The 22605-nt window shown below is 50.2% G+C and overlaps 1 protein-coding gene across 1 annotated transcript in view; it reads left to right on the top strand.

Moving 5' to 3' along the window:
- DDX47 (DEAD-box helicase 47) overlaps positions 1-22605 on the top strand; it is a gene marked incomplete at its 5' end in the record, with an annotated part of 626288 nt that overhangs the window by 363120 nt on the left and 240563 nt on the right. The window contains one exon of the mRNA XM_082265706.1: positions 9938-10075. Coding sequence (XP_082121832.1) covers positions 9938-10075 — 138 coding nt within the window. The remainder of the gene's footprint in view (positions 1-9937; positions 10076-22605) is intronic.

The following is a 22605-nucleotide window of genomic DNA, read 5'->3' as shown; positions in this document are numbered from 1 at the left end:
CCAAATCAGGGATCCTTTTGTGCCTTCAAGCCACAGGACAAGGGGAAACCCTTCAAAGGCCAGAGGAAGCCTTGGGCGGGCAAGTCAAAAGCCACCCAAGCTGGCGCGGCGGCTCAGTCTGCCCCGACCTGAAGGGACGCCCTCACCCGTTCCAAGGGTGGGGGGACGTCTGCACGGTTTTCTCGAACCTTGGCTGCTCCGGATTCCGGACAGGTGGGTTCAGGAAATCGTTCGATCGGGTTACAAGATCAAATTCTTTTCGCAGCCAGCGGACAGGTTCTTTCCCTCAAATCTTCATTTGACCCCAGATCGTTTGCAGGATCTTCATCGGGCGGTTCAGGATCTTCTCGCCCAGGGGGTGATAGTCCCGGTGCCGCATAGGGACAGATTTTGGGGGTTTTACGCAAATCTGTTCACTGTGCCCTGAAAGGTGGGCAAGGTACGTCCAATTCTGGACTTGAAAGCTCTGAACCGCTTTGCGCGGGTTCAAAAATTCCGCATGGAATCCCTCCGTTCAGTGGTAGCCTCCCTGAGCCCGGGAGATTTCCTGGCTTCCATCGATCTCAAGGATGCGTATTTACACATCCCAATCTTCGAGGGTCAATCAGAGGTACCTCCGATTCGCAATTGCGGAGTAACACTATCAGTTTGTGGCGTAACCTTTTGGTCTCGCTTCGGCTCCAAGGGTGTTTACCTAGGTGCTGGCTCCTGTTCTTGCCCGGTTACTGGCACAGGGAGTTGCGATCGTGGGATATCTGGACGATCTCCTGTTAAGGTCGAGTGCCAGTAAGAGCTTGCTAGGCGATCTGTCCACTACGGTTCAGACGCTCCAGTAGTTCGGGTGGACCATCAACGTTCAGAAGTCGACTGTCTCCTTCGGTTCGCCTCCCTTACTTGGGGATGGTCCTGGACTCCACCCAAGCAAGAGTGTTTCTGCCGGAAGACAAGCTCCGGACTCTGCAGAACGAGGTCAGGTCTCTCAGGGACAGCGAATCCTCGTCACTCAGGACCTGCATGCGGTCCCTGGGATTGATGGTGTCAGCCTTCGAGGCGATACCGTTTGCACAGTTCCACACACAATCTCTCCAAGCGGAGATCCTGGCCAGGTGGGACAGGCATCTTCAGTCCTTGGAAAAGAGGATATCTTTGAGTCGCCAAACCAGTGGGGATCTTCTGTGGTGGCTCCAGTCTCTGGCTCTGACGGAGGGGAAATCTTTCCAGCTATTGTTGTGGACAGTGATCACCACGAATGCCAGCCTGTCTGGCTGGGGTGGCATTCTGGGCACGTTGTCTGCCCAGGGCACTTGGTTGGAGGAGGAATCCTCCCTGCTGATAAACATCTTGGAACTGAGAGCAATCAGACTGTGCTTGTTCCGTTGGTCAGACCATCTTCGGTTTCGCCCTGTGCGGGTGCAGACAGACAACGCCACTACGGTGGATTACATCAATCACCAAGGGGGCACCAGGAGTGCCCCGGTGGCCCAGGAAGTGACCAAGATTCGGTCTTGGGCCGAGACACACATCCCAGCAGTTCACATTCCGGGTGTGGAGAATTGGCAGGCCGATTATCTGAGCCGCCAGACCCTGGACCCGGAGGTGTTTCAGATGCTGTGTGCGAAATGGGGATCCCCGGATGTGGATCTGTTTGCATCCCGGCTAAACAACAAGGTAGGAAGATTTGTGGCAAGAACGTGCGATCCTCTGGCAGACGCCTCGGATGCGCTGGTTGTGCCTTGGCATCAGTATCGCCTGATTTATGCCTTCCCCCCCAATTCAGTTGTCCAGGTTCCTTCGCAGGTTGGTCTCGGAACCGAAGTTGGTGATTCTGGTGGCCCCGGACTGGCCGCACCGGTCTTGGTATGCGGACATCATGCAACTGGTCGTCGAGCCTCCCTAGCGGCTCACGTTACGAGATGTTCTGCTGTCTCAGGGGCCGATCTTCCATCCTGCCTTATGGTCGCTGGCTTTAATGGCGTGGCTGTTGAAAGCCAGGTCTTGAGAGATCGAGGTCTCTTGTCGGCGGTCATTCCTACCCTGCTTAAGGCTAGGAAGGCTTCGTCCGGTAAGATCTATTACCGTACCTGGAAGGCTTATTTTGTCTGGTGTTCGTCCAGGGGCGTCCATCCTCGCTCCTTTTCAGTGGCGAGGGTACTGGTCTTCCTGCAAACTGGTGTGCACCAGCGTCTTGCGCTGACCACGATTAAGGGTCAGTTGTCCGCACTGGCAATCCTTTTCCAGCGCCCCTTGGCTTCAAACTCTTTGATACGCACCTTTATTCAGGGGGTGCGTCATTTGGCTCCTCCTAGGAGAGCGCCTTTACCTCCTTGGGACCTGAATTTAGTCCTGTCCGTTTTTAAACGTCCTCCCTTTGAGAACATTGGGGAGATTTCCCTGCCTGTGCTGTCACGAAAGGTTGCCTTTCTGGTGGCGATCACATCTGCCCGCAGAGTGTCGGAGTTGGCAGCTCTGTCCTGCCGCTCCCCTTACCTAGTGGTTCATAGGGATAAGGTGATCTTGCGACCTAACCAATCTTTCCTTCCTAAGGTGATTTCAGATTTTCACCTTAACGAGGATATTGTCTTGCCTTCGCTGTGTGCAAATCCTCAGCATCCTAAGGAGTTTGCCTTGCATTCTTTAGATGTAGTCCGGGCGATCAGGGTGTTCCTGTCTACTGAATCTTTCAGGAAGTCAGATTCTCTCTTAGTTCTTCCCGAGGGCCCTCGGAAGGGTATGGCTGCATCTGCGGCAACCATTTCAAAATGATCAGATCACAGCCGATCACGTGGGAAACAGACATGCACATTGGCTGTTTCCCCCCTGCCGGTGACGCGCTGTGTCCCGGGGACACGCCGCCACCGACAGTGCAGGGCGGCGCGCACACGATCGCGCGCCTGCCCTGCCTGAATGGGCCGCTGTCATATGACGGCGAACCAGAACAATGGTCGCACCGCTCTTCCGTAATATGACAGCGGGCGGGCGCCAAGTGGTTAAAGACCCTTGACCACGCACTCCCTGGTTCATACCTTTTTATTCAAAGGATTCAACATTTGATTCCACCAGTGCGGTCTCTTCTACTGCCTTGGGATCTGAACTTGGTGCTTTCAGTCCTCCAGAAGCCTGCCTTTGAAAATATTTGGGAGATTCCCCCGCTTGCGCTGTCCCAGGAGGTTGCTATTTTGGTGGCGATCACCTTTGCTTGCAGGGTGTCGGAATTGGTGGCATTATCTTGTCGCACCCCTTTGTGGTCCACAAAGATAAGGTGCTTCTTCGCCCGTCAGTGGTTTCTTCCTAACGTAGTCTCTGATTTCCAAGGAGCCATGTCTGTCAATGAACGAAAGAGAAAATGGGATTTTTGACTTACCGTAAAATCAATTTCTCTTTCGTCCACCAACGGACATAGCTGCTGCTCTAAATAAGACGGATGAGTAATAAGCCCCTCCCACTAGGAGTGACCAGGTAGAGTCAAAGGCTTTGACACGACCAGGGGGGTGGCGTCCCTGAGTTATTATCCCTGGCCTTAACGTTGCATCTTCAGTTTTAGCTTCCTGGTCTTAGGAGTGGCTAAACAGCTCCCTGCTGGGACCTTTTGTCCTAGCTCTGTTTTAAACGTCTTAAAGGGAACCTTTATTATTTTCATTTTTGTTGCTGCTGACTCCAGTTCCTGTGGAATGCCCGCTGGGTTTCGGACTGGCTATATGAGAGCCTTACGGTCTCCCAGGTTGTGCCAGCGAGAGCTTGCAGACCGTAGCTCCGCGATGGGTCTCCATAGCACCTTTAGTCCCACGGACGGGGACTGGCCTGCAGGTGAAGCACCCTGCCGTAATGCACACACCTGGCATGCCAGCGTAGCAGCGTGCCCCTTCGCGACAGCGCCCTCACTGCGGTCCAGAGGCAGTCTGTCAGGATGGATGCTCACCCTCAGCAGCATTGTCCGGTAAGTAGAGTTGCCCCTGGAGGCCTGGGACGGACGTGGGCTCCTCCATAGGTGAGTAGGACCCTCGGGTACCCATGCCTCCTACCACCCTCCTCCACTATGTGGGGTCACTTGGGACCTTCCCCTCCTACCCTGACCTCTCCCTACCCTGGGCTCCGGAACCCCGGGACACTTTTAGTGGGGGGTTCCCTATGTAAGTCGCCTCAGGTGCTATACTGGGTAGTGGACTCGGAGGGGGGTACATGGTTGCACCTCATACCGCTACCTGGGGGGGGGGGGGGGGTCATCCACCGGTATGACCCCCGCCAGGGCCCCCAGGCCTGTTACTAGGGAAGGGCTCACTAGGCCCGAGGTCACGTGCTCATTTTGCCGTGGCCTGCAGCCTTAACAGGCCTCAGCAGCCTGCCTGGATATCCCTATCACTGTAATGTCAGTGGCCATTTTGCTGGAGCCGGAGACAAAATTGCACAGGAGCTTCTGGCTCTTGTGGGCGGGGCCGTTTCCTTCTACCTTCCCTTCTCCATGCTGCTGATGGACCTTGCTGTGTTCTCCATGTGGTAACTACTCTAGAGGAGTTTAATTACCCTGGCCTTCACCTTTTCATCTTCAGAGGGGTTTCAGGCCTTTAGGGGGCTTAGGATTATCCCCCGGAGTAGTGCTGCGTGCATCGGCGGACTTGCTGGAACCTGTGGTGCTTTTGTAACCTTACTTAGCCTCAGGGGCGTTAATATTAGGCGATTGGGCACAGATTGCTCCCTCTTAGGCTATTGCTCCTGTTTTCAGGAGAAGCTTCTGTTTAACCCCTTGCGGTGCAGGTTCCTGTGTTTCCCCGTTTCCCTGTCTGCTTTTTACATTCTTACTGTGCAATCCTACTGTTTGGCCATATGTCTAACATGGATTCCCCAAGTTTCTCTGCAACCCTCGATGTATCGTTGGGGCCCGCTTCTAATGCTCATGATGTGACTGTCTGTGATGCAAGAAATGTCCAGAAAAATGGGCAAAGTTATTGCGGCAGCATTTACTAAGAAAAGCCCTCGCCTGTCTCATCACAGACCTCAGTTCCTGAGGCCGATATGGTCGCTGGCAGCGCAGACCACCTTTTGGAGGATGCGTCCCCGCATTCAGACTATTCTGACGAGGAAGAGGAGGTTTCCACACCCGCCTTCGCACAGGAAAAGGCGCTGGTAGATGCTTTGATATCCTCAGTGAGGGACACCCTAAAAATCACGGATGTGATTTCTAAATCGCAAGGAGCCTCAGTATCCTTTGAATCCCTCAGGGCAAAGAAATCGGCCAAGGTTTTCCCTTGTCCCGAAGTCTTTGTCCGCCTTAGTGGAGGAACAATGGCGGCGACCTAATCGCACGCTTGCAGTTCCCAAACGTTTAGCAAGACGCTAGCCGTTTGAGGAAGAGATCTTAGGCAAATGGACGGTCCCCCCTCAAGTGGACCCCCAGATATGCGGTATTCACAAGGCCACGGTTTTATCGGTGGCAGAATCCTCATCTCTCCCTGATCCGGTTGCCAGATGTATTGAGGTCTTATCCCGACACCTGTATACGGTAGTAAGATCTATTTTCAGGCCTGCCCTGACTACCATTCTAGTCTCTCAGACTATGTTTGAGAGGGTAAAGGCTCTGAGAGAGGCACTGATGGTAACCACATTACCATCATCTGTCCTGGAACTCGCTGACCAATTATCGCAGAGTCGCAGACGTATGCAATGCTAACCTGGATGTTCTTCTGCTCGCGGCCAGAGCGTCAGTGGTAAGTGTGTTCATCAGACATCGGCCGACCAGGCTTTTAAGAAGCTTTTGGCAGATCTTCCCTTCCAGGGTGATCGCCTTTTTGGTTCCTCCTTGATCAAGAGGATCACTGGGGGAAAGAGCACACTCCTTCCTCACTCAACTTAGGGTAAGTCTCGATCCTTCCTTTACAGCCCAGAATCGTCTTTTTCATGTAACCGTGTCGCAGAAAACCAAATAGACTTCGGGCGGAAAAAGGACGGGAAATGGTGGGCTGGTAAGCCGAAATCCTCTGCCCCCAGCACCTCCAAGCAGACCCCTTCTGCCTGAAGGAGCGCCCCCACCCACTTCAGAGGTGGGGGGGACGTCTCAGTTTCTTCCTGGATCCTTGGACCTCACTGTTGCATGACAGGTGGGTCCACATGGTAATTCAGTCCTGGTACAAGATAGAGTTTCATTCCCGTCCACCAGACAGATTTTTTTCTCTCCAATCTTCAGCTGTCCCCAGACCGCTTTGCGGGGCTTCAGGATGCGATTCGGGATATGCTGTCACAAGGCATGATTGTACCAGTTCCTCATAAGGAACGCTTTCGAGGGTTCTATTCAAACCGGTTTACTGTTCCACGGAAGGAGGGCAAATTGCATCCAGTCTTGGACCTCAGAACTCTGAACTGCTTTGTGCGGGTCCAGAAATTTTGCATGGAGTCCCTGCGGTCTGTGGTGGCGGTCTTGCATCAGGGGGACCTGCTGGCCTCGATCGATATCAAGGATGCCTATGTCCATGTCCCTATTTTCCAGGGTCATCAACGATTCCTCCGCTTCACGGTGGGCAAGGACCATTTTCAGTTTGTGGTGTTACCGTTTGGTCTCGCCTCTGCACCCAGGGTCTTCACCAAGGTGTTAGCCCCTATCCTGGCTCTGCTATGACAGAGAGGAATAGTGATTCTGGGGTACCTGGATAATCTTCTTCTCTGAGCGGACTCGTCTGTGACATTGGAACGGGTTTTGGAGATGACCATTCACAATCTGAAGCAGTTCAGTTGGAATCTCAACCTTCAGAAATCTGCCCTGGTTCCAACAACCAGACTGGAGTATCTAGGAATGATCTTAGATTCAGCTTTGGCAAAGGTATTTCTACCTCCTGTGAAAGTTACAGAAGTTAAGGGAAGCGATTCTGTCACTGCTGGCTTGGCACCTGGTGTCTCTCAGGTCATCTATGCAGGTGCTGGGCCTGATGGTGTCCTCCTTCGAGGCTGTACCATATGCTCAGGCCCACACAAGACTTTTGCAACAGGAAATCCTTGTCAAATGGAGCAAGGATCCTATATCCCTGGACAGTCTGATTCGTTTGAGTCATAGAGCCAAGGACTCCCTGAATTGGTGGCTCAGCTCTCTGAATCTTCTCCACGGGAAATCCTTTCTTCCAGTATTCTGGATGGTGGTGACGACAGATGCCTGTCTGACTGGTTGGGGGGGGAGTGCTGAGGACCTGGACGGTGGAAGAGTCCAGGCTCCCAATCAACGTTATGGAACTGAGAGCAATCAATTTAGCCTGTTCCAGTGGACGGACAATCTCAAGGGGTGTTCTGTCCGAGTCCAGTCTTACAATGTCACGGCCTTGGCATATGTCAATCATCAAGGGGGTAGCCAAGATCCTGCGCGGGGCAGAGGACTACGTCCCAGCCCTATTCGCTATGTACATTCCCGGCATAGACAACTGACAGGCGGACTACCTGAGTCGCCAAACCCTGGATCAGGGAGAGTGGTCCCTGCATCTACAACTGTTTCACCAGCCGACGTGATTCGGCTGAAGGGCGCAGGTCCGTGGACTCTGCGCGAAGATCTTATATCTCAGGGTCCGATCTTCCATCCTGCTTTACAGTCATTGGCTTTAATGGCTTGGCTTTTGAGAGCAAGGTATTAAATGACAGGGGTCTGTCCAATTCTGTGATCCCTACCTTACTCAAGGCTAGGAAGTCCGCTTCCCAAAAGATTTATCATCGTACATTGAAAGCGTACATTGCTTGGTGCGAATCGCTGATGCTGCATCCTAGATCCTTTGCTATCAGCAAGATCCTGACCTTTCTACAGAAACGGGTTGACCAACGTTTGGCGTTGGGCACACTTGAGTGTCAGATCTCGGCCTTGGCTGTGTACTTCCAACACCCTTTTGGCTACGCACGCTTTGATTCGTAACTTTCTTCAGGGGGTTCCCCATTTGGCTCCCCCCAGGAGGTCTCCGTTACCTCCTTGGGACCTTAATTTGGTTCTATTGGTTCTTCAGAAATCTCCTTTCGCGAACATAAGACACATTTCCTTGCTTGCCTTGTTGCAGAAAGTTGCCTTTTTTGGTGGCTATGACCTCTGCGTGCGGGGTTTCTGAACTAACGGTGCCATCTTGCCGCTCTCCTTATCTGGTAATACACAGGGATAAGGTAGTGTTATGGCCTAATCCGTTGTTTCTTCCAAAGGTACCTTCAGACTTCCATCTGAATGAAGACCTAGTGCTTCCGTCACTCTGTCCGAAACCTTCACATCCTAAGTAAATTGCCTTGCATTGCTTGGATGTGGTTCGGGTGATACCGGTGTATCTGTAGATTACTGAGTCCTTTCGTGAGTCGGATTCGCTGTTTGTGAGTACGGATAGACCCCGTAAGGGTCAGGCTGCGTCTGCGGTGACCATCTCTTGATGGATCAGACAGATAATTGTGAAGGCGTATTCTTTTAAGGGCAAGGTTCCTCCTTTCCCTGTCACGGCTCACTGTACGTGGGCGCTGAGTGCCTCTTCAGCTTTCCGCCATCAGGCGTCAGTGATGGAGCTTTGCAAGGGGGCCACTTGGTTGTCTGTACATAAGTTCACCAAGTTTTACAGAGTGGATGTGTTTGCTTCCTCGAATGCGTCCTTTGGCCGCAAAGTTTTTTGCAGGCCGCCATTTAAGGAGCAGTCTTCTTTTCCTTCTCCTTTATGGTTTTGTTACAATTGCGCCCCAGTTGTTGCTTGTTGGGCTCCATGTTATATAGTTGGCTATGTTAGTCGTGGGAATTGCATTCTTTCAAGGTTGTCTTTTCCCCACCCCTCAGTGGTTACTGCTTTTGGACGTCCCATCGGTCTATGATGTAAAGCAGCAGCTACCTCCGTCAGTGGACTCGGAGAAATGTATTTTATGGTAATTAAAAAAATCCCATTTTCTCTGCGTGTGTTGAACGGACACAGCACCTGCTCCTCTATGGAGTTGTAATACTTCTGACGCTGCTTGTAACAGAACTGAGTACCTATAGCAGAGAGGGGGAGTATACCTCCTTGGACTGCCCATAGGCGTAGTCAAGTTATTTTTCTGACTAGTGTCCTCTGTAAAGGGCAATATAACCCAATGGTTAAGAATCGTAAGAAACTGTGTCTGTCAATGAATACAGAGAAATGGATATTATGGTAAGTCAAAAATCCCATTTTTACCTTTTGGAGGTATTGTAATTATATTGTACTAGCATCCTATCTTAGGCAGAAATTACAATCATCTGTCCACTAAATTGGACATTATACATTACTGGTTATTTTTCAGCTACAATTCATACTATTACTGGGACTTAGTTTTTTTTTAAATTATACATCTGCTGTAACTTTTTTGCTGTAAATCCAATTGCTATTAGAATGCAATTTACAGTTTTTGTAAACATTTTCTGCCTCTAAACACTCCTGCCTCTAAACTCCTCTAGATGCTTATATGTGCATTGACACATAGCCTAACACACAGGGGCGTTTAGAAGCGAAACAATTTCCAGATGCCCCTAGAAGCCATGGTAAAAATATCCCTTGTGAATGAAGCCTAATAGTTACCGTATTTATATTTTGTGGGGCTCACATGCAGAGCGTGTTAGAAATACCTAAAGGAAAATTGAGCAAATACCATCTGAATTGTTTCTTTAGTTAAAACCTCAAACGCATGCTGTTCACTTGAGTGGACATGTGAAGAACTCCTTGGAAAATGAATATTCAAAAAAAAAAATGAATTTTAAACAGAACAGAAACCGATACCTCACTTTTTGTCACTAGATGCAGCGGATTGGTGAGACACTGCTGTAGCAGGAACATGCTACATGTTCCACCCTAAAAAGGGTTGGAGCATGTAATGTTCCCAAACGTGATCTTATTCTTTAAAACAGAGCATTGATTTTTTGCACTTCCTTAAAATAGTTAATTGTACACTTTGGATATGACATTTTGCAGCTGTTATGTTAATATTATTTTTCTTTTGTCTCCAGAACAAAAGGCTGGGATCTTTGAATAAGTTCAAGGCAAAATCTCGCTCAGTTCTCCTTGCCACTGATGTTGCAAGTCGTGGACTTGATATTCCACATGTGGATGTTGTGATAAATTTTGACATTCCGACCCACTCTAAGGTGAGTTTAAGTCTCAGGCAATCCAGCTCACCTTCGGATAAGAAATCCCATGATAGTGAGAACAATTACTGGTTATTAGTGGCTAATTTCATTGGTAATCTGTAAATGTTTGATATAGGAGGATTCTGTAATCTTAGCAAGTGACCCTTTATTGGTCAAATCTTAAATTGTTGCTTATGTGGTCTTAAATGATACTGAAATGTTTTGGATGTGTTATCTCAGACTGGAATGCATGCTAATTTATAGGATAAAGGTTTTACATCCATTAAAGCTGATAATTGTAAGTACCTCTGCTAGTGTTAAATGGATTGTCTCATCTCTGTAACTGATACATTCTGCTGGAGAACCTTCCCTTTTAAACAACAATTGGCTTACTGGCCAGATCACCAGATAAAAATAAATAAAATGAAGCCTAAAAAAGAAAATGAATAGATCCTTTGTGTTAGACATGGTAAGCTGCATTAGGTTTGCTTTTGAGTTTAATACCAATTTAACCATATAGTACTGTCAGAAATAAAAAAAAAAGAAAACGGGATTTTAAGGGCCAATGAAGGAGGAATAGTCACAAATGCGACATTATTGTAAAAACTATACGTTTATTGATACTTAGAGATAAAAGGAAAATGCAGGCATACAATTTTACATATAAAATTTGTGTTCCCACAAGGGGTACTGATACAATTTACCAATTAGGCAATACATATGTCTCGTAACGATAATCAACAGTAGGTCCTCAAAGAGCCGACGCGTTTCGCCAAATGCTTCTTCAGGGCCATTGAGATTTTTTTTTCCTAAAAAATCAAGTCATGCATAAGGCATATCGGCGACATCGGGACAATATCAGGAGGGAGTGGCCACATTCATATGCTCAAAACAGTATGTAACAAAATATACTAAAACTTACTTAGTATTGCTGGTCACGAAGGATGCAAATATTTAGTGTCATTGGTCAGAATACTTAATCCTATCAGTATGTCCAATAACTCACTAGGGAGATCATCTTCCTAGGAATAATAGGTGGGACTCTTTACCTAGTGGCAGTATTACAATTTAAAAAACCTTTCCATAGAATCCAGGTATCACTGTAGTATCTTCGTATAAGTCAGCAGTATTTAAGGTCCAACAGGACCCAGACCACTAAATAGCCTTAACCTCACATATCCCTGACATGTGACCGCTCCTAATGACAGAAGGTATAAAAGTTAGGTAGAGAAAAGACAACAATGACAAATATTTTAATCAATATACAGTATCTCACAAAAGTGAGTACAACCCTCACATTTTTGTAAATATTTTATATCTTTTCATGGGACAACACTGACGAAATGACACTTTGATACAATGTAAAGTAGTGAGTGTACAGCCTGTAAAACAGTGTAAATTTGCTGTTCCCTCAAAATAACTCAACACACAGCCATTAATGTCTAAACCGCTGGCGACAAAAGTGAGTACACCCCTAAGTGAAAATGTCCAAATTGGGCCCAAAAAGCCATTTTCCTTCCCCTGTGTCATGTGATTAATGTTACAAGGTCGAGTGAGGGCGTGTGAATGGGGAGCAGGTGTGTTTAAATTTGGTGCTATCGCTTTCTCTCTCTCATATTGGTCACTGGAAGTTCAACATGGCATCTCATAACAAAGAACTCTGAGAATCTGAAATAAAAAGATGTATTGCTCTACATAAAGATGGCCTAGGCTACAAAAAGATTGCCGACAGGTTCCACTCAAAACAATCCTCGCCATGGTCGACCAAAGCTGTTGAGTGCACGTGCTCAGCGTCGTATCCAGAAGTTGTCTTTGGGAAATAGACATACGAGTGCTGCCAGCATTGCTGCAGAGGTTGAAGGGGTGAGGGGTCAGCCTGTCAGTGCTCTGACCATATGCCGCACATTGCATCAAACATGTCTGCATGGCTGTTTTCCCAGAAGGAGGCATCTTCTAAAGATGATGCACAAGAAAGCCCGCAAACAGTTTGCTTAAGACAAGCAAACTAAGGACATGGATTACTGAAACCAAGTCCTGTGGTCTGATGAGACCAAGATAAACCTATTTGGTTGAAATGGTGATAAGCGTGTGTGGCGGTAACCAGCTGAGGAGTACAAAGATAAGTGTGTCTTGCCTACAGTCAAGCATGGTGGTAAGAGTGTCATGTTCGGGGGCTGCATGAGTGCTGCCGGCACTGGGGAGCTACAGTTCATTTAGGGAACCATGAATGCCAACATGTACTATGACATACTGAAGCAGAGCATGATCCCCTCCCTTCAGAGACTGGGCCCCAGGACAGTATTCCGACATAACGACCCCAAACACACCTCCAAGACGACCACTGCCTTGCTTAAGAAGCTGAGGGTAAAGGTGATGGACTGGCTAAGCATGTCTCCAGACCTAAACCCTATTGAGCATCTGTGGGGTATCCTCAAATGGAAGGTGGAGAAGCGCAAGGTCTCCAACATCCACCAGCTCCGTGATGTCGTCATGGAGGAGTGGAAGAGGACTCCAGTGGCAACCTGTGAAGCTTTGGTGAACTCCATGCCCAAGTGGGTTAAGGCAGTGCTGGAAAATAATGGTGGCCACACAAAATATTGACGCTTTTGCCCAGTTTGGACATGATCACTTAAGGGTGTACTCACTTTTGTTGCGATCGTTTAGACATGGCTGTGTTGAGTTATTTTGAGGGGACAGCAAATTTACACTGTGGTGTACTCACTTTTGTGATATACTGTAAGACAGTGCCACCAGTCAATTTAGAAAGAAATATGTAAAGATATAAAAATAAAATATAATATGAAAAATATATGTTCCTGTGGGGAACCAAAAAAACATAAATACCATGCAAATGATGATAAAACTCAATAATATACTGGTTGCATGATGAGCAACAATGCATAAATAATCATACCATAATTGATCATAAATTCATGAGTGACAAATGGGAACTACTTCTATTTTCAAGAATAAGCATGTCTTTAATACTTTTAGATTCCTTGAATAATAACCACAGAAGGATTTTACTCAGTCACAAGGTTAGTTCAAGTGAGATCCATTTGCTGGATTTAAACATTTCCATTGTGGATGGTGTCATGAAATCTTTAACCTACTTTAAAACTAACCAATCGAATGGATTCTTGCCATCATCCCTCATGGTTATCGCCCGTACCAAAAAGCCAGTTTTTACATCTTAAACATAATTTTACATGCAAAGAGGATTACCTACAGGAAGTACTAGTCTTGAGATTCAGTTTTCTTGAAAAGGGTTATGATGAAGATGGTCTTGACAAAATATGGGATGTCCTGATCGTGAACAGCTGATCTCTGTAAATGATCAAAAAGTTCAGACTGTTTTGGTTTATCCTTTACTACTTTTTCTTACATCCTCTGACAGTCGCCGCCCATTCATACAGTCTTCACGATTGGGTATAGGCCTTCTCCGCAGGAGCAAGCTAGGCAGTAATTTTGTTAATACAACAAACATTAACATATAGACACACCCACAGGGGGCCGTCCCTCTTGCCTATATCCTCCAGCCAGTACCACTCTAATTCTGGTCTTTGCTGCCTAGCGTCAGGAATAGAGCTAGGTCTTTCCTGCTGGGACCTAGTGTCTCAGTTTTTTTCTTGTTTTATTTCTGAAAAGTGTTTTCTCTTACGTCCTCCGACAGTCGCCGCCTCTTCATATTCGTCACATATGGGGTATTAGACTTTGCTCCGAAGGAGTAGCTAGGCAACAGAATATGTTAACAATAAAGCTTTAACATATCCCACCCTCAAGGGGTGGTCCCCTCAGTCAATACCCTCCTACTTCCTGCAACCATATCTCAGTTTTAATGTCTAGCTTGTCAGGAGTGGCTGGCTCTCTCTGTGCTGGGACTTTTTGTCCCAGACTCTTTCTTCTTTTTGATATTTTGTTTGAGTTTTCTCTCTACCTTTACTTAGCTGTTATTTTTGTCAGCATTAGTTAGTTCTTCGGACGAAGAGGATCATGCGGACTGGGTCTCGGGCTGATCCCCCTGGTCGCAGGTCGTGGGTCAGTGGCTTCCCAGTCTGCCATCGAGCGTTCAGCCAGGTAACGCTCCTGGCACGGTGAACGACCCATCCCTGTTCGGTGCAGGGATGATTGGTGAGGTGGCTACCTCACCGGACGCTGTGCGGTTTCTGAACCGCCATTGTGTGCGTCTTGAGTAGCGACTCTCCCTGCCTCATGTGCAGCGGCTTGTTCGCCTGTGCGGGTTCCCCACGCCATGTGAGGTAAGTGTATCTATGTGGGGACCTGTCTGTCTGGGGGGGTCTCAGTCTGGGACTGTGTAACCTGCCTTTAATCACACTGCTTGTCTCCCTATCTCTCGGCTGCATGCTGTGGGCTGCAAGGGGGGGGGGGAGCTGTATGACACTGAGTATGTCAGGCTGGGCAGTGTGAGGAGCTGTGTGCTGTGGGGCATGTTTTTAATGGCATGTTGGGGCATATACAGCGATCGCTGCGGCGATCTAACATGTATCCATATTATGGGATGATATTGTGTGTGATTTTATGCACTGTGGAGCGGCGATTTCGGCGCCAAACGGCGCCATTTTACCGGCGCCCGCTCCGGCCGCATGGTTTACATGCACGGCGGCCATTTTCTTGTAGCCTCCATAGGCTTACATAGAGCGCCCTGGCAGCATCACTTCCTCTCTCCTGGAAGCACCGATCGAGGCAACAGCAGCAGCGGAGTCTCCTCAGGTTTTATCCTTCTATTCCTGTGTTCCATTGCCTGTATTCAGTCTGTATATTCCCTGTGGGGGTCTCATTGTGCCTGAGTGTGGTGCGGTGGGCTGCGCTTGCCGCGCTTGCTGTAAGGGGGCAGTTAACCCTTGGTTGTCTGGCATACAGGGGCAATGGATTCTCAGGAGGGCAAATTTCCCACAGTCTTGGTGGAAAGCCAGGGGACCGCTGTTTCCCCCCCAGGGGGGGATTTGGCCACTATTGTGGCTGGCCTTGCTGCACAGGTGCAAATGCTGGTGGCTGCTCAATCTACTAAACGGCCCTGAGTTGCTCTGTCCTCTGATTCTGAGGGTGAAGGTGATGGGGCTGTTCTGGCGGGGACCCCCCTATCGGGGTCCCGCTCCTCTCTGGATCTAGTGGGGTCTGAGGTAGAGGCTGAAGTTGAGGGGGTTGATAATTCTCCCCCTGGCTCGCCTGAAGAGCTTGCAATCATGGATGAGTTGATTGCTTCCATTAAGCAGACGCTACGTTTGCAGGACGAGGTGTGTCCCCCAGCTGCCTTGGCGGCTTATGGGACGCAGAGAAAACGCAGGACGCCGCAGGTCTTTCCCTGCAATGCTGATTTTCAGCGCGCTGTTAAGGACCAATGGCGCGATTTGCGCAAGCCTTTTGCGGTACCAAGTAAATTTAAGCTGCGTTATCCTTTCTCGCCTGCCACTGATGAACGGTGGTGTGTGCCTCCGCCAGTAGATCATGCTATTGCGGTTTTGAACAAAGCCACTGCGATCCCGGCAGAGGGATCCCCTATTTTCCGTGATGCCACGGATAGGAGACTGGAGTCTCTTGCCCGTCATACTTATTCTGTTACGGGTTCTATGCTTAAGGCTCTGTTTGCTTCTCTCATGGCGGCCCAGGCGATCGCAAGTTGGACGCAGATGCTTAGGCGCGTCCTAGTGGCCGATTCGGCCTCAGCGGCGACCCTGGATATGGTGGATCAGATCCACCAGGGTGTCATGTATCTGTGTGATGCGGACCTGGACCTGATTCCGTTGGCCGCGCGTGTGCACAGCGTGGCGGTGTTGTCTCGCCGCCTGGTTTGGTTGAAATGTTGGTCGGTGGACCAATCTTCACGTAAAACCTTAGCCAATCTGCCTTATGATGGGTCTCGCCTTTTTGGGGAGTCCCTGGATGTGTTGATTAAGGGGATTACTGGGGGTAAGAGCACTCTCTTGCCCCATTTCCCCAAGGCTAAGGGGGCTTCTGGGAAGAAGCATGCTAATTTTCGGCCCCCTCAGGGGTCCTTTCGTGCCTTTCGGCCGCACTACAAGGGCAAACCGTTCAAGGGCCAGGGCTCTCAGAAGAAGCCCTGGTCTGGAAAACAGAAGTCCGGACCTGCGGCCCATAACAGTTCGGCCTGAAGGGGCGCCCTCACCCAGTTTTGGGGTGGGGGGACGCTTGCTCGGTTTTCTTCAGCCCTGGTTGGCCCGTGTGCGGGACAGATGGGTTCTGGAAATCGTTCGATCTGGTTACAAGATCGAGTTTCTCTCTCGGCCAGAGAGCAGATTTTTTCCCTCAAATCTACAACTGTCTCCAGAGCGCCTGCGGGATCTGCGCCTGGCGGTGCGGGACCTGAGGGCTCAGGGAGTGGTGGTTCCGGTGCCTCATCGGGACAGATTTCGGGGGTTTTATTCCAATCTGTTCACTGTGCCCAGAAAGGAGGGCAAGGTTCGTCCAATTCTGGACTTGAAAGCTCTGAACCGCTCTGTGCGGGTTCGCAAGTTCCGCATGGAATCCCTGCGCTCGGTGGTGGCTGCCCTGGTTCCGGGGGAATTCATGGCCTCCATCGATTTGAAGGATGCGTATCTTCACATCCCCATATTCGAGGGTCATCAGAGATACCTTCGATTTGCCATTGCGGAGGATCACTACCAGTTCGTGGCGTTGCCCTTTGGGCTCGCCTCGGCTCCGCGGGTCTTCACCAAGGTGCTTGCACCGGTTCTGGCATTATTGAGAGCCCAGGGCATTTCTGTCCTGGGGTATCTGGACGACATTCTGATTCGGTCTGCGACCAGTCAGGGTCTGGAGAAGGACCTGTCTGTCACGATGCAAACTCTGCAGGAGTTCGGTTGGACGATAAATGTTCCAAAGTCGACTCTGAGTCCGTCGGTTCGTCTTCCCTATCTGGGAATGATACTGGACTCGGTGCAGGCGAAGGTCTTCCTGCCGGAAGACAAACTCAGGACTCTTCAGGAGGGAGTCAGGTCCCTCAGGGACGTTCCGAACTCGTCTCTGCGGACGTGTATGAGATGTCTGGGATTGATGGTCTCGGCTTTCGAGGCGATTCCTTTCGCGCAGTTTCACACGCGGGGTCTCCAAGCGGAGATCTTGTCCAAGTGGGACGGGCGACCTCAATCTCTGGATCTTCAGATCTCGTTGAGTCATCGCACCAGGGAAAACCTCCTGTGGTGGCTCCAGTCCCCGTTGGTGTCCGGGGGCAAGTCGTTTCGTCCGATCTCGTGGACGATAATCACCACGGATGCCAGCCTGTCGGGCTGGGGTGGTGTTCTGGGCGTTCTGTCCGCCCAGGGGACCTGGTCGGAGGGGGAGTCTTCCCTCCCGATCAACATTCTGGAATTGCGTGCGATAAGGCTCTGTCTTCATCGCTGGACGGACCGGCTGCAGGGCTGCCCGGTTCGGGTGCAGACGGACAATGCCACGGCGGTGGCCTACATCAACCACCAAGGGGGCACCAGGAGTGCCCGAGCGGCTCGAGAAGTGGCCGACATTCTGTCTTGGGCCGAGACTCATGTCCCGGCGATAACGGCGGTTCACATTCCGGGAGTGGAGAACTGGCAGGCGGACTATCTGAGTCGCCAGACCCTGGATCAGGGGGAATGGTCTCTCCACCCGGCTGTCTTCCAGATGTTGTGCGCGAAGTGGGGTCTTCCAGATGTGGACCTGTTCGCGTCTCGCCTCAACTACAAGGTGAAGAGGTTCGTGGCAAGGACGCGCGACCCTCGGGCGGACGCGTCGGACGCGTTAGTGGCCCCGTGGCATCAGTACAGGCTGATGTACGCGTTTCCACCGATTCAGTTGCTGTCCCGGTTCCTTCGCAGGTTACACTCGGAACGCAGCACGGTGATTCTTGTGGCACCGGACTGGCCTCGCCGGTCCTGGTACGCAGACCTCGTGAATCTGGCGGTCGACGCCCCCTGGCGTCTGCCTCTTCGGGACGATCTACTGTCTCAAGGACCGATTTACCATCCTGCTTTACAGTCGCTGGCTTTGACGGCCTGGCTGTTGAGACCGAGGTCCTGAAGGAGAAGGGTCTCTCTCCAGAGGTTGTTCATACCTTGATCAACGCGAGGAAGTCTTCCTCGGGAAAGGTTTATTACCGTACTTGGAAGGCCTATTTTGCCTGGTGTGAGTCCAGGGGGTTTTCACCCCGCACGTACTCGGTTTCCCGTGTGCTGTCTTTCCTTCAGACGGGTGTCGATCAGCGTTTGGCGCTGGCTACGATAAAGGGTCAGGTGTCTGCGCTGGCCGTTCTGTTTCAACGTCCCGTAGCTTCCAACTCCTTGGTTGGCACTTTTATTCAGGGTGTGCGGCATCTGGTTCCTCCTAGGAGGGATCCCTTGCCCCCTTGGGACTTGAATCTAGTCCTGTCTGTGTTACAACGTGCTCCTTTTGAACAGATCAGGGAGATTTCGTTGTCTATGTTGTCCAAAAAGGTCGCCTTTTTGGTGGCGATCACTTCGGCTCGCAGAGTGTCGGAACTGGCGGCTTTGTCCTGCAAGTCTCCGTACCTGGTTGTTCATTTGGATAAGGTGGTCTTGCGACCTAATCCTTCTTTTCTGCCGAAACGAGTTTCGGAATTCCATCTTAACGAGGATATTGTTTTGCCTTCGTTGTGCACGAAGCCTAAACATCCTAAGGAGGTGAGATTGCATTCTCTGGATGTTGTTCGAGCGATTAGGGTTTACCTTAAATCGACTGAGTCTTTTCGAAAGACGGACTCCTTGTTTGTTCTTCCAGAGGGTCCTCGGAAGGGCATGGCGGCTTCCGCCTCTACCATTGCCAAATGGATCAGGCAGACCATTGAACAGGCTTATGCCTTGCAGGGGAAGGTTCCCCCTGTGCCTGTGAAGGCGCACTCTACTAGATCTCTGAGTACGTCTTGGGCCTGTCGTCATGGGGCTTCTGTAGCCCAGGTGTGTAAGGCGGCGACTTGGTCGACCGTGCACACTTTCACAAAATTCTACAAAGTAGATGTTCAGGCATCGGCGGATGCTTCCTTTGGCCGCAAGGTTCTTAGTGCGGCTGTTCCCTAGGGTCCCTTGTTGGGGACTCCTGGCTGTTGGGATAAGTTTTGTATCCCCTGGTTTTTTTGTCTTTTCCTGGGTTGTTGCTCCTGTTGAGCACTTATTTTTGCTGTTGCCCAGCTAGTTCCTTCCTTTGGTAAGGTTCTTTTCTTTGATGTGGAGACTGCGTTGCCTTTCGGCGCGGATGCGTTTCCCACCCCTCATGTTTGCACTGCTTTGGGACGTCCCCATATGTGACGAATATGAAGAGGCGGCGACTGTCGGAGGACGTAAGAGAAAACGGAATTTTTGTAAAATCTTACCTGTAAAATTCCTTTCTCTGAGTCCTCCGACAGTCGCCGCCCCCGCCCCTCTTTTGGGGTTTGTATGTATACTCTACTGCTATTCCACTAAAACTGAGATATGGTTGCAGGAAGTAGGAGGGTATTGACTGAGGGGACCACCCCTTGAGGGTGGGATATGTTAAAGCTTTATTGTTAACATATTCTGTTGCCTAGCTACTCCTTCGGAGCAAAGTCTAATACCCCATATGTGACGAATATGAAGAGGCGGCGACTGTCGGAGGACTCAGAGAAAGGAATTTTACAGGTAAGATTTTACAAAAATTCCGTTTTTTTCTTTTAAAAAATAGCTTTTTATTTTTTTCTCACCTTCGCTAGTTAGTCAGAATTTGGAGGACTACAAGTGTCAGCAGAACTGTGCCTCGGACTGGTTAATATAGAACTTTATGGAGTCCCAGTCTGCCATCGAGCATCGCAGGCTTTTGGTACGCCCAGGCCTCGCAACGACAGTGCCCCTGCAAAGGGGACGAGCCTGCAAAGTTTTCTTATCTTCGCTGGGATGTCTCAACTTCGGGTTGCTAGCATCCTTCCTGGCTGACGGCACCCCCACCCAGGGTGGGAGGTCTCCTGTGTCTGAGCGGTGCCCATGTTCACAGTATGGTGAGTACTACTACCCCTCTGTCGCTGGGAACAGGTTTGGAAGTGGAACTGAGTGGGCCCACTCTGGGGATGGCGGTATATGTAAAGTTTGCTGTAATATCCCCCTCATGGCTGTGGGATGGCCCCTTGTGTCTTACCTCTCTTGTCCCTGCGGGGGCGCTCCTGCGGTGCAGACCACCATACGGGGGAGTGTAGGGGCTTCCTTCTCCCCAGGGGTGCTCTGTGCAGATCCCGGTGGGGGCCAGTGCGGGCGTTTTTTGCGGCTTTTGGTGCTGTTCAACCGCCATGTTTGGTAAGTGCTGGCTGTTTGGCCTCAGAGTGAGGGCAGCAGCCATTTTCCATCATCATTGCCAGCACAGATCTGGCGCCATCTTTAGTGTGGGCGGATGTCCTGTCTAAACAGCGGCCATTTTCTAAGTGTTTTTCCTCCATTGACTCTATCAGGCACCATTTTCTTGTGGCTCAGGGCTGGCTTTTGCCTCTAGGGGCGTGAGGTCACTAACTCTTTTTAAACAGACTTCTCAATAGCAGCGTGGCAAGTATAGGGACACTGTGAGGGGATATTTTGCTGTTTTTCTCTGGCTATATTTCTGCTAACACTCTTTTGTCAGTTTAGCTTTAGTTAAGGGAAGGGTCTCCACCTGTAAGTGCAGTTTGTGATAGAGGTCCGCGGGAACCACCGTTTTAAAGGGCCAGTGTAATTTTTTTGCACTTTGCTAACATGGAGTCCCAGGATAGCAAATTACCCACAGACCTAGTTGGTGGTTCAGATACTTCTGATCCCACTTGCTTAGCCTCCTTTATCTGCTGCACTTGCGACTTTAGCGTCAAAAGTTGATCTGCTGGTTTCTGACCGAAATACAAAGAAACGGCCTATGCCCTCTTAGTCTTCTGACTCAGAGCCTGAATTGGTTGCCACGGGCGACGTCCCCCTTGTGGGGTCCCCGTCTTCTCAGTCGGATGTGGAGGAGGGGGATTCATCCTCTGGGACAGCACGTGAATGCGCTGCGGTAGATGCAATTATTAGCTCCGTTAAGGAGACTTTAAATCTTGATGCTGAGCCCTCCATGGCAGGTAAGCCGGTTTCCTTCGGGACCCGCAAGACCCTAAAGTCGGGTCAAGTTCTTCCTTGTCCCGAGGAGTTTCCCTTTGCAGATTTGGTTGATAATCGCTGGACTGTGGTTCCTACAGTAGAGCACACTGTATCCAGACTGAATAAATCCACTCTGATGCCCGTGGAAGACTCCCCGGTGTTTAACGACCCGGCGGATAGACAGGTGGAAACGCTTTCCTGCCACATGTTTATGGTGGCAGGTTCCCTGCTGAAACCGGTGGTCGCCTCAGTGATGGTCTCTCAGACTATCGCAGAATGGGCCAAGGTGCTTAGGCGCACTGTGGTAGCAGAGTCGGTTTCTGCTGGTGCGCTAGACATGTTGGACCAAATGGCACAGGCTTTGATGTACCTGTATGATGCGGCTTTGGACGAGGCTCCTTTGGTCGCAAGTCTATCTGCGGTCGGGATTGCAATCCGCAGCATTATTTGGCTGAAAAGCTAGTCGGCCTACCACGCTTCTAAGAAAACAGTGTCTGACATCCCTTATGCGGGGGATCGCCTTTTTGTTGACTCTCTGGATAAGCTGATCAAGGGGCTTACTGGGGGTAAGAGTACTCTCTTGCCTCAAGTCTTGAAGGGGAATCCTCCCTACGCTAAGCGGGCCCCCTCCTTTAAGACTTATCAGGGGTCCTTTTGTGCCTTCGGGGCACAGGAAAAAGGTAAGTCCTTCAAGGCCTCCAGTGGTCACAACAAATTTTGGGCGGGCAAGCCTAAAACGGTTCAAGCTGGGCAGGCAACCCAGTCCACCCCTTCTTGAAGGGACGCCCTCACCCGTATCAAGGGTGGGGGGACGTCTGCATTGTTTACTCGAGCCCTGGCTATCTGACATTCAGGACAGGTGGGTTTGCGAGCTCATTCGTTCAGGGTACAAGATCGAGTTCTGATCTCGCCCCGCAGACAGATTCTTTCCATCAAATCTCCATCTGACTCCCGATCATTTCCGGGATCTACTACGGGCGATTCAAGATCTTCTCGCCCAAAGGGTCATCGTGCCCATCCGGACGGTGGTGGCATCTCTGAGTCCAGGGTTCATGGCCTCCATCGACCTAAAATATGCATATCTGCACATCCCTGTTTACTAGGGTCATCAGTGGTATCTTTGTACTCCTCAGCTTCACAATTGCAGAGGAGCATTAGCAGTTTGTGGCGTTACCCTTCGGTCTCGCTTTGGCTCCAAGGGTGTTTACCAAGGTGTTGGCTCTGCTATAGGGCAGAGATCCTTGCCAGTCGGGACATGCATTCTCAGTCTTGGACAGGAGGTTTTTTCTAAACCACCAAGTGAGTTTGGATCTTTTGTGGTGGCTCCAGTCACCGATTCTGACACAAGGCAAGTCCTTCCGGCCGTTACTGTGGATTCCAGGTGTGAAAAACTGGAGTCGCCAGACCCTGGACCAGGGGGAATGGTCCTTACACCCGGAGGTGGTTCACCTTCTGTGTATCCGGTGGGGGTCTCCGGAC

The sequence above is a fragment of the Pelophylax lessonae genome (assembly GCF_965119305.1).
Source record: "Pelophylax lessonae genome assembly, chromosome: 8".
Classification (NCBI taxonomy): Eukaryota; Metazoa; Chordata; class Amphibia; order Anura; family Ranidae; genus Pelophylax; species Pelophylax lessonae.
Note: the sequence above shows the minus strand (reverse complement) of the source record. Positions and strands in the feature narration are given on the sequence as shown.